Source organism: Cyprinus carpio, unplaced genomic scaffold (genome assembly GCF_018340385.1).
Source record: "Cyprinus carpio isolate SPL01 unplaced genomic scaffold, ASM1834038v1 S000006658, whole genome shotgun sequence".
NCBI classification, from domain to species: Eukaryota; Metazoa; Chordata; class Actinopteri; order Cypriniformes; family Cyprinidae; genus Cyprinus; species Cyprinus carpio.
In genome coordinates this window covers 951,086-963,043 of record NW_024879282.1, presented here as the reverse complement: position 1 = coordinate 963,043, position 11,958 = coordinate 951,086, and the positions used below count along the sequence as shown (strand labels likewise).

Sequence of the window (11,958 nt, the reverse complement as noted above, 5' to 3'; positions counted from 1 at the left end):
GAGATGCAAACAAACATGTTCTCCAGTAAGAGTGTTTAACTAACAGTACAGTACAGCAACTTAATTGTATGTTGTAATATCTAATATAGGTACATATATCCAATAACATCTCTAAATGTGTGGACCTCGACATCAATAAAAGGTAGGAAATGGTACAAATGTGTCACTTGCATACAACTGTATAGTAAATACACAAACTGTCCAGACAAAAAACTATCTTACACTAAAGAGATCCAAAAGCCTTATTCACAACAGACACACAGTATTATATACCTTCAGTCATAAAACAGACAGCTCGTATCATTTTCCAGAATTGCACTGGAGGTTATTTTCAATCTCCAGTAGGCGTTGTCCTATGATCACAGCTAGAGATTTTATCTGAAAGGTACATCAGAGAATAGAAGGTCAGACAGAAAACAGAGGACATGATTGTAAAATCTTGCTTAAAAAATTAATAAAAAAGCATAATTGTTTAAATACGTAATTGTTTAAAACACAAAGTACAAAATACATATCTGAAAAATTATTAAAACATTCCTTCACAGAAGACATTTCAATATCACCAGCCGGAATCTTCTTATCAGAAGTTTTTATTTGATTTATACATAGTGCATAGACAAGGAAGATGGCATTAAAACATGAAAATATCTAACTGTCAACACCCTTTACTTGATCAAATTCTTCAACAGCTCCTAATATCTATTGTTTGCCGGACTCAGTGACCAAACAAAGAGCGCTGGCAGCAAGAGAGCGCCATCTGCTGTTTACTTGTGCGTGTTCAAATCCACACAGAAAGCACAGATATCATTTAACTGCACCTTTAATTTTGTTTTCTCCTGTGTACCCCACTCATACTGGAACACATTTCTTTTAGACATAAATTTTAAATAATTTTTTTTTAGAAAAAATAAATAAACAGTGAAAATTCAAAATTCAGGTTTGTTGTACCTAACATTTTAAAAACAATACATTTCCCCTCATCAAATTTAACATCAAAAATTATTTTTGTCATGTTCTCTACACATTCAATACCACCAATAACCTCATCATTAGTACAAAAAAAGAAATGTCTTATTTTTAAACAGCGAGAGACTTGCATCGGTTTACATCATGCTTGCAGATTAATAATTTAAACTAAAGATGAGCTACTTTTCTCTGTCATCTGCTGTTCTACACTGTCCTGGTACTCCAGGGTCACTGGTTTGTCTTTGTCTAATTCTGGCACCCGCTGGCCTGGACTGCCGACTACATAGCTACAGAGGGACACAAACATATCCTCAATGTGATACATGAGATGTGGTGGCACACACACACACAAATCACACAGGCTTGTGCACAATATGCTACTTACCTTTCAATATTTTCAACATTAAAGCAGAAAAGAGATCTCTTGTAATCAAGCTTTTTTGGGGTTGATATGTACATAATTCCTAATTCTGAGCAACAGCCACAGCAGGTGAGATTCACAACAAGGCTGAATGTGAGAGACAAAATTTTAGACATTGATTTCATGTTTAGGTGGGAAAACTCTACATATATTTATACATTTATAAAACAAATATCTCACCATCCAAGCTCCTTTCGGGTACCAGAAACAAAGGGTTCTTTATCTGTGACAACATTGTCAGTGATCCCTAAAAATCGAGATGCAAATGTCAAGACATATTCAATGTGCTAAAAAGTATTACTCTAATACTCCCGTTATGTTTTGCATAGTCACTGTTATCAGTACATATATAACTACATTTCGATTTCAGTTGTTTAAACTGTTGTTATCCACAATTGTATTATGCTATTTTAACAAATGCATGCAAAGTAAAAACTAAGGTAAAAAAAAAAAAAAAAAAAACTTTAATATTTTTTGAAATGTAATTTATTTCCAGAAGGCAAAGCTGAATTTTCAGCAGCCATTACTACTGTCTTTAGTGTCACATGAGCCTTCAGAAATCATTCTAATATGCTGATTTGCGGCTTGATATTTTGTGAAAACAATTTTCACGATACACACACATATATAAATATATATATACACCACACATATTCATATACACATATACACTGCTGTTCAAAAGTTTGGGATCAGTAAGATTATTTGTAATGCTAATTTAAAGAAGTCTCTTCAAGGCTGCATTTTTTGGATCAGAAACACAGAAAAAATGTAATATTATGAAATATTATTGCAATTTTAAATAATTGTTTTCTATTTTATTATACTTTAATTTATAATTTATTCCTGCGCTGCAAAGCTGAATTTTCATCAGCATCATTACTTCACTCTTCAGTGTCACATGATCTGTCAAAAATTATTAATATTTTTTTGGTACCTGTGATACTTTTTCAGGATTCTTTTGTGAATAAAAAGTTTAAAAGAACATTTAATCAAATTAGAAATATTTTGTAAAAATATACACGACCATTCAAAAGTTTGGGGTCAGTATTTGTTTCTTTTCTCTTTTTTTTCTTAAAAGAAATTAATGCTTTTTTTTTCGGCAAGGATGTGTTAAATTAATAAGTGATAAAGACTTACGTTGTTAGAAAAGATCTATATTTTAAATAAATGCTGTTCTTTTTAACTTTATTCATCAAATAATCTTGAAAAAAAAGTATCACAGGTTAAAAAAAAAATTTAAGCAGCACAGTTGTTTCCAACATAATAAATAATGATAATAATGATAATAAATCAGCATATTGGAATGATTTCTGAAGGATCATGTGACACTGAAGACTGGATTAATGATGCTGATGAAAATTCAGCTTTGCATCACAGGAATAAATTATAATTTAAAGTATAATAAAATAGAAAACCATTATGTAAAATTGTACTAATATTTAACAATATTACATTTTTTTTCCCCCCTGCATTTTGGTCAAGTAAATACAGCATTGATGAACAGAAGAGACTTCTTTACAACACATGAAAAATCTTACCGATCCCAAACAGCAGTTTATATATATATATATATATAATATATATATATATATATAGTAACATTTCCATTTACTGTCAACTTTCATTTAACCTCAAACCTTTGAATGGTAGCGTATATAATCATAACACAACGTAACACCAGCATTTTACATACAAAAGCAATAGAAACATAATAATATTTTACGTTTGAGCATGATTTGGTTCTGCTCGTCATCACTGCCTGCCCAGGACAGACTGTCGCCGATGGGCAGCTTGCATTTGCCGCACATAAACACCGCTGGACCATCGCTTTCTGCGTCTTCCTCCACTCTGCTGCTGCTGCTATCAGCGGCACTCTCGCAAACAGAGTATGTTTTATAGCTACAGTCATCCGCAGCCTTCATTTTGCCAGCCATTTCAAACGAAATATAAAAATCGCCCGCTCCAGTGTATATTTTACCACTTTTTAAAATGTCTTCAAACATACGCGGGCAGCTACTTCCGCGGATTTGCTGTAAGCGCAGATAAAATGACGAGCGCTCAGCGGCCCCTGCTGCAGCGGAGCCGCAGTTTCACTTCATCGCGTGAGCCTCGATTTAAGAATATTATAAACATGACCAAACAGAGATAAACACACAATACATACTTTTCTAACCCAAACACACTCACACACACGAAAAAAATCTTTATTGGAAGAAAAGGTAGGCTATTTTAACTATATACATGTTTTATAAATATTTAATAGTCCAAGGTTTCGAAGACAAAGCGCTTAATAGCTTACTTGAAATATTATATTAATCATTAATACTATGAATGATACTACTGTGAATGCATTTTAGTCAGATTGGTTACAATACTGTTGTCATTGCCTCTCAACTTCACCGCCACGCCCCGTTCAAATGCGTTTTTCCTCAACATCCTCCTCAAAAACACTTTCTTAGTGCCAAGAGACCACCTATTAGTATTTGGTTTCTCATTAAGGACCCTACAATAATCAGCAATGGATTGAATGATGTGAATGTCGCTGCTTTCAGGCACCACTGACTTGTTGCGCACTTGTTATTTCCCTACAACTCTCAGTGACTGCGTCGCTTTGAAATGTTTTATTTTTGTGTTATATCCTCTGAATTCTTTTTAATCAAAGGAGAAACGATTTCGAGACGTTCGCTTTCTTACAGTTTGGCTTAAAAGGACTGGGATGTCAAAGTCGCGGTATGAAAATATACTTTAAGCTGTGGCAGGGGAGAGAGAGACGGGCATTCCTGACAGCGTTTCTCCAGCACGCACTTGAACGCACGCGACTTTGATGCAGAAATAATTGAAGGATTTGAACATGATCTCAGCGCAGCACCCGAGAAGCTGCCGGCCACCTGGGCTGTGTGTTAAAATACTTTACAGTGTTCTCATACTGTGGACCAAAGAAATGGAGGGACTCTCCGATTTCTCAGGTGAGTCAATAAAATGATGATTAACAATAAGTGTAAATGTTATGGTTGCAATTTTCACTAATAATAATGAGAAATATGATTTAAAAAGCAAAAGTATATTCATTTCTGTAACATTTTGTTTAAATGTTTCAACAATAAAAAACAAATACATAAACTTACCTGTATGGGTAAGTGACAAATTTTGTTTTCATGATGGTATGAAACATAACTTTTTTTTTTTACAATAATAATTTAGATTTAATGGCTCTAAAAATGTAATAAGTAAAAAGCATCCAAAAAATTGATTACATCAGCATAATTGTATGAATGTCTGTGTGTGTGTGTGTGTGTGTGTGTGTATATATATATATATATATATATATATATATAGAGTACACTTTTTTGATGTTAAGTCCTAAGTCAAAAATTCAAAACTAGTTAATTGTAGAAGAGGTGTATTCTAATTATATTTGCCATTACTTCTGAATTAGCATTTCTTGGTGTATTTTTATTTTTTTTTTACATTAAATTGACATTAAAATTCTTCATGTATTTTGAATAACTTATGGTAGATCCAACCTCCCCAACTTTTCATTAGATTATCTGTTTAGGATCATCAACAGTCAATCAGCTAAAGCCTGTGATGGAGATCTCCTGCTCCTCAGGTGTCCACGACACTCCACCATAACTATTCAGTCTGCATTTTATGGACAGAGTGCAGCCCTTCCCGGGATCATGCCAGGAATGAGATGCCAATGGCGTAATCACAGCTGTTCTGCTACCACAGCACTGCAGGTGAGTAGCCTGTGCTGTGCTTTCAGACAAAAAAACCAAAAACATACCTTTCATTTTACATGCACTAAACGCCAACCTAATAAAGCTGTTAGTTACCTGTTAAATAGTCCCATGGTGAAAACAGACCTAAGAGGACTCTGTTCTTATTCACTTCTGGCTCAGAAAAGATGTGTGTTTTTCCAGAATCAGGACAAGGCTGCTACATTTTCCCTGCCTTTTGTATAATGCACATTCTATGGTCTTTGATTATTCCTCTCTGTTAGAAAGTGCTCTCTGAATGCCAAGGTCACAGAAATTGCCAGTTTCTGGTTAATCATCAAGTCTTTGGCATAGATCCTTGTCCTGGAACCCCTAAATACCTCCATGTATCATACAGGTGTAAACCTAGTGAGTACCTCCTTCTTTAAAACCTTAATTGATTACTTCTTCTTCAAATATTTACTTCTCTTTATCAGTAAAGATATTTGTCTTACAGCAGAGCACAAGAAGAAAGTAAAATGTGAGGGAGATCGACTTTTGCTGCACTGCAAATATCCAAAAGTGCTGAATATCTACTCTGCTGTTTATGGCAGACAGTTGGAGGGGGAAGACTTGTGCCCATCAGAGGAACAACCTCCACCATTTGGTACGTTTTTTGGGTTTAAGTAAGATTTATACTTAATATTATATTGATTTAATAGGACAGTTTTAATATGTTTAATTCTGATAGTTAGGTATATCAGTTGTTATTAAATGGGTTGCAGGTTTGTTCTGAGAAAAAAAAGTGTAAAATGCATAATTTAAATATTATATTGAGCTATAAAATGATGCATAGTTAGGATATCAAAATAAATAGGCTAATTTTTAAAGTTATTATTATTAAAAGTTATTAATACATTTGAATATGTTTGAATCTATTGTAATATTCATAAAAATATTAGATTTTGAGAATATTTTGTTTATTTTTGATATTTTAAATTATTTTTTCTCTTCATTATTGCAGAATGTCTTTTTCATGGAGCTGTTGATGTGGTATCCAACATCTGCTATGGAAAACAGAGGTGTATGTTTTCCATAGATGAGAAACATTTCAAAAACCCCTGCCCTACTGGAACAAAAAAGTATATCACTGTCCTCTATGCATGCGGTATGAATGCTCTCATATCCATTGAAATCTTCCCAAAGCAAATGTTTGAATGTGTTTTTTAAATGTCTTGAATTTTCTGAACACAGTTACAGTATGGCGTGCCATCTTCATGGCATGGCTGATCTTTAATCAGTTTGAGATTTTAAATCATTGATTGAAAGTGTGGGAAAAGACTAACATGTGGCCTTTATCTCATCTCAGATTGTTGATTTACCCGTCTTGTTTTCTTCCCGTCTCATAAATTACAATGAAGACAAAAGTTGTTTGGGAATCAAAAAAGGGAATGAGCCTGGCATTTGTAGGCCTCAGGGCTTCCTGTAAAACTTCCTGTAATTGCTTTGAATGCCAGGCTTTTGTTACTGATTGGAAGACAGGATCAGTTCACAGGAAAAATAAAGATTACTCATCAGCTTTGCATTGAAAGATCCTGGGAGATACCACCTGGGAGTCGGAAGATGTTAACTCTTTGTACTGTGCCTTTTTTAGTTCCAGAAAGTTTACTCAAGGAGGCTGATCCCAGCAGTTTCCAAACTACCTCAGCTCCTAACCAAAGCACAAAAGAAGGTGACAGTACACCATTAAGTTTACTTTATATAGAACATCTGTGCAGCTAAATTAACTGTTAAATATTTTTTTATCGTTATTCATAGGGGAACACCCAGTTATCAGAAGTTCAAAGTTTCCAGAGAACAGGATTATTATCAGCAATTCTTTAATGGCATATGGCTACATTACAGGTAAACTGAAATATTTTAAATGCCTTAAACATAAACAGGCCTGGATTATTTTTTCTTTTTTTTTATGAGCCCAGTTAACATAAAGCAGCCCAAATGGAGGAATAAATATATAAAAATAAAAAGAATTTAAAGTGGTTTATGTAAAATATTTTATATAATTATATAATTAAATGAGAATGCTAACATTATTTACTCAACTTCAAGTAATTTCAAACCTGTTTTTATTTTACCCATGCAATACAAAAAGAGAATCTTAAGAATCTTCATGTATTATTTTTATATTGTATTTTATTTTATTTTAAGCTTGACACATAGTCAGTTAGAATTACTTTTATGTGGAAAAAATCCTCAAAATTCTCATTTTGTGTTCCACTGAAAAATAACTGTATATCACTATAAAATAACTTTCAAAGTTGTTAATAAAACAAACATTACTGGTACATTTTACAAGAAAAAACATTTCAGTCTACTTCAAAATGTCACATTAAATGAAATGTGTTACTTGCCGTTTCTTTCCAATTCTTTTTTTAATTTACTAGCAATAAAATAGGAATAAAAATAGTTTAGTCTTTGTTTATGCTTTTAGAACGACATGAGGGTAATGAAATATATATTTTTTTACTATACTTAACAAGTACTCACAAGTCACAAGGACTTTTCTCTTTCTCTCAGAGCATCCAGAGATGGCAGGACTGCTTTTCACATCAAGTGTTTGTGTGGGACTTCTGATTGTTCTAATAGCCGTTTCAACACAGCTAACCTGCAGTAGACATATAAATACAACCAGAACATTCAGGAAGAAGAGTAGAACAACTAATCTGGAAGAGGAGGAGCCAATGAACCAGGATAATGACGAAGAGGAGGGAGATGAGGATGAGAAAGGGTCTTTAATGGGCAGCTCCAACCTGTCAGAGGTTGGCAGGAAGGTGTATTGCTGGGAAGATGTGACATACACCACAGAGGCAGCAGAGCTGATGGAGAGGATTGAGCGCAGAGAGCTTGTGATTCAGGAGATCAGGATGAACGCATACCTCAATGGAAACACATGTATCCTGCATTCATACATGCCAACTATTACGCAGAATGTGCAGTAGCTGTATTTCAACCAAAAGGAGTGAGCATTTTGAATGTTTTCAGTTACCAAAACACTAAAATTAAAGGTGAAGTGTGTAATTTCTGTATCACAACTGTCTTCAGACAGGTTTCCAGAGCACTCCCCTCATCTGCTATTGGTCTGCCACATAAATGGCCCGTCCCTAACTCACAATCTTGGTTAAGCTAGTTTTGCAGTTGTCTGGCAGCTCAAACAAACATACCGATATTTTGATATCATCACAGATTCACTGTGCAACACTTTGAGTGGAATCAACCTACAACAGTCTCATAATAAGCCATGAAAGACGTATTTTAACATTAACAAATTACACACGTCACCTTTAAAAATTGTCAGGTTAAAAAGAAAATATATATATATATGTTTTTTACTGGCAAAGGTTATTATTCTATTCTAAAATTATTCTATTCAGTTAATAAAGTAGCTGTTGTATTAAATTTTACACAAAGTAAAGCCATGAGAGAAGTATTTTATAAATTATTGCTCTATTCAACACTGGATGAATAATGTATGCGGTTTTGAAAGTCAATACAAATTAAGAAGACTGGTAAAATATTTTTCATTTAAATGTATTATATTTAAATGTTGAATCATGAAATGAAAATAAAATGAACACAAACAGATTGTTCTTTTATTACACAACATCACACTCAACTTTCCCAGTGATACCACACCTCCCGATACTATAACCTCTCTTTTGCCTTAAGGATACCAAAATGTTCTGTAATTCCTTCTCAATGTTCTCCAAATGAACTCTGTGGTGTGATCCTTAGAGCTGCACGGCAACATCCTGTCTTTAAACAGCATCAAGTTTCAATTGAGTAACTGCCAGAGGCACAGACAAAGAGAGGAAAGGTGTTGCATCCTTCTGCCAATGAATCAGAACAGAGAAATTTGATGTCTCTCGCTTTGCATTAACACACATTTACAGTCTCATAAATACCTTTCATATGAAATGAAGGCACCAAATTGCATAAAAACAGCAGCAGTAGAGTCTAGAGATCTCTGATTTGCCAAATGGAAAGTAACTAGATCAGCTGTGATTTTGTCTGTTCATCTATCTTGGGCCCCATTTGATATTTGTGAGTCCCTGGAACTGTCTTTTTAGAGCCTGTCTGTCTGACCAATCGGACTGAAGATACGAGTCATCATCTCCCTCTTCTAGTTTCTATAAACAAGAAGAAAACAGACCAAACAATGATAAATGCTCTAAAATAAAAAAATATAAATTGACAGATATGTTATAATTAATTAATTACACCTATATATATATATATATATATATATATATATATATTATATGTGGTGTGTGTGTGTGTGTGTGTGTGTGTGTGTGTGTGTGTGTGTGTTGTACATATACATATAAATTAAATCAAAAGTTAATTAGAGACCACTCACTTTTAGTTCTTCCTGCCTCTTGTAATAGTGCAGCATCATCTTTTTTTGTTCTTCTTCACTCACCACTGGTTCTCGCGCTGGTGCACCCTGGCCTCTCTAAAATTAATGTGCGAACAATGGTGATTAGTTTTCATTTCATTATGTCAAAACATCTATATGGAAATTCAGGGCCAAATTAAATTCTTTGAAGATAAATTTAAACACCAGAATAAACTGAAATTCACACCAAACACTTACTTTCTGAATTTTCACAATTATTTTTGTTTTCTCATTTTTCCCAACATAATCCTGCAGCTTTTTGCCCCTCTGCAGTTCTTTAGACGCCCACCACAGCTGAGCCTCTTCTTCTGGGATCACCTGTAATGAGGCCTGCAGAGGAGAGCCTTCATATCAGTATAAAGCCTTTGTTATGTTCATCAAAACAAATAAAGAAAATTATATTGGTCCGTTTTTAATAAACAATGTGCATGTAGTTGCTTAAAGGAATATTCCACCTAAAAATTTTAATTCTGTCGTAATTTCCTCCGCCTCATATTGTTTCGTCTGCAGAACATAAAAGAAGATATTTAAAAGAATGTTGGGATCCAAACAATATCGGAACCCATAGACTTTCATTGTATGAACAGAAAAAAAAAGAGAGAAACATTTCTTAAAATATCTTCTTCTTCTTTGTTCCACAGAAGACAGGAGGTCATATAGGTTAGGAACAACATGAGGGTGACTAAACGATGACAGAATTGTAATTCCGAGTGGACTCATTCTTTAAGAAAGGCAGAAAAGATTTCAGTTACCTGTGTTCCAGTAAGATCCTCTTGATTTTCAAACTCCATCCTTATTGGATCATGTGGAGGCAGCCCCATCGGGTAAACTATCATCACAGCTCCTCGCAACTGATCCAAAGCCTCTTTGACCATATCCATGGTAACGCAGACATTCGCTTGCACTTGTTTCTTTAGAGTAAATAAAAACATATATCACAAAACATATCAAAAGGCTAACCACATTTTGAGGTTTAGAAGTATTCTATATTAGAATTAGATTCATAACATTTGAGATTTAAAGCTTTGGCTTCCCTCCACAGTTTTCCTTAAAACTTCTTTCATCTTCTCTGTTTGGAGCTAAATGGAAAGTAAGAGTTTAGTTATACCAATTAATTGGGCAATTCAAATGTAAACTTTAAACGTGACAGGACTACCGTGTCCATTTCGACGTCCAAGCTCATCCTTCTTAAACTCAGCACTACCGCTGGGAATACAGCGGTCTTCCCATTCATCCTTTAGTTTGAGCTCCATGATCTGATCATCGGTCAGACCCTGCATATTCAGTGGAAGAGAGACGCCATGATCTGCCAGCTCTGGAATTTCTATGGAGACAAAAAAATGATTCCATGTTTTAATGCTATGATATGCAATCAAACGTTTCACACGTGCTTTAGAAAATTGACTTTAGTTAATGTATCTGACACTTACACAATACATGCATTTTAGGAAATGAATTCGTCTGTCAAGAACATAAACCATCTGAACCCAAAGAATGTGATGCATTTTTATATCATAAACCTACATAAAATTATTGTCATACCAGAGCAGATCCTGTCCACTTTTAATCTCCCATTATAGATAGCGCAGATCTGCTGGGTCAGTGTCTCGATCGAGACATCCACTGTAGTACTGAAGAGAATCTGACTCTCATCTCCTCGTTTGACGTGCAGCTGAACCATCTCCCACCTGCTGAATTTGTCCTGTGCAGGAATGTAATAACTCTAAGATTTGAAAATAAAGTATATATATAACCACTAGACAACAACAACAACAACAACAGAGAAGTGAGGAAACGCGACTATCGCCTCACTGTGTTTGCGTTTGTTGCCATGACACCCACAACACCGCGCTCCAAGAATATTCTAGCATGCCGTGCGAGCAGGCTGCATATATATGGTTTTAACTCGGTAACGTCCTGAAATTAATTATACATGCACCAGGCAGAATTAAAACAAAACAAAACTCATTTCCACTATCTAATTATCCAAATTATACTTACTCTTGATTCAGTAAACTAACAGGAACGCGGATACGGCAGCAACAGTGGTGATACTATTTCCACCGGATGTGTTGTATTCAAAATAAAAGCCCTTTCAGAGGCGTCTAAATAGTGTGAAGTTATTTTTCACTCCTGAGTCCTTTCTAGTTTACTACAAAGTAATTTAACCTAATTAATTTAGCACGATAGTTAGTTTTCCATTATGCACAGACGGATACGCATTCAGTGACATCAAATACATGCATGATAAGTTACTCGCTGGCTACTGGCTAAAGATTAATCGCCACTCATAAATCATTGCATGTCATAATATCTGCAAAATCAAAATTTTGCTGTTTTTTAATGTCACCAAAACAGAAAGTCAGTCTCATTCAAATGATCCATACAGTCAACACAATACAAATATATATATA

General features: G+C 34.5%; 3 protein-coding genes across 10 annotated transcripts; 1 reads left to right on the top strand and 2 right to left on the bottom strand.

Moving 5' to 3' along the window:
• Positions 1 to 279: 279 nt before the first annotated feature.
• Positions 280 to 3,444, bottom strand: LOC109097606 (protein Mis18-alpha-like). Its single transcript, XM_042755268.1, has 5 exons — positions 3,114 to 3,444; positions 1,568 to 1,634; positions 1,352 to 1,474; positions 1,136 to 1,253; positions 280 to 378 (listed from the first exon to the last, which is right to left on the bottom strand). Exons 1-5 carry the CDS (start codon positions 3,391 to 3,393, stop codon positions 301 to 303), a joined length of 666 nt encoding a protein of 221 aa, XP_042611202.1. The 5' UTR covers positions 3,394 to 3,444; the 3' UTR covers positions 280 to 300.
• A 25-nt stretch (positions 3,445 to 3,469) lies between these two features.
• Positions 3,470 to 8,728, top strand: LOC109097911 (protein eva-1 homolog C-like). 4 transcript variants are annotated; one of them, XM_019111532.2, is made up of 9 exons: positions 3,470 to 3,609; positions 4,087 to 4,356; positions 4,934 to 5,130; positions 5,394 to 5,517; positions 5,606 to 5,755; positions 6,113 to 6,256; positions 6,743 to 6,820; positions 6,907 to 6,993; positions 7,666 to 8,728. In XM_019111532.2, the coding sequence occupies exons 2-9, from the start codon at positions 4,242 to 4,244 to the stop codon at positions 8,085 to 8,087; spliced, it is 1,317 nt and encodes a 438-aa protein (XP_018967077.1). In that variant the 5' UTR covers positions 3,470 to 3,609; positions 4,087 to 4,241; the 3' UTR covers positions 8,088 to 8,728. The 4 variants fall into 4 exon arrangements, with proteins under 4 accessions (XP_018967077.1, XP_018967076.1, XP_042611199.1 ...); XM_019111531.2 differs by having other exon boundaries at positions 4,053 to 4,356; XM_042755265.1 differs by lacking the exon at positions 3,470 to 3,609 and having other exon boundaries at positions 3,639 to 4,356; positions 5,609 to 5,755.
• Positions 8,712 to 11,644, bottom strand: cfap298 (cilia and flagella associated protein 298). 5 transcript variants are annotated; one of them, XR_006159690.1, is made up of 8 exons: positions 11,087 to 11,267; positions 10,701 to 10,868; positions 10,553 to 10,623; positions 10,297 to 10,455; positions 9,743 to 9,874; positions 9,506 to 9,601; positions 9,051 to 9,275; positions 8,712 to 8,975 (listed from the first exon to the last, which is right to left on the bottom strand). XR_006159690.1 is itself a non-coding variant. In XM_019111535.2 (8 exons), exons 5-8 carry the CDS (start codon positions 10,423 to 10,425, stop codon positions 9,165 to 9,167), a joined length of 468 nt encoding a protein of 155 aa, XP_018967080.2. In that variant the 5' UTR covers positions 10,426 to 10,455; positions 10,553 to 10,623; positions 10,701 to 10,868; positions 11,087 to 11,246; positions 11,546 to 11,644; the 3' UTR covers positions 8,712 to 9,164. The 5 variants fall into 5 exon arrangements, 3 of the variants coding, with proteins under 3 accessions (XP_018967080.2, XP_018967081.2, XP_042611201.1); XR_006159691.1 differs by having other exon boundaries at positions 8,712 to 8,932; XM_019111535.2 differs by adding an exon at positions 11,546 to 11,644 and having other exon boundaries at positions 8,712 to 9,275; positions 11,087 to 11,246.
• Between the last annotated feature and the right edge of the window lie 314 nt (positions 11,645 to 11,958).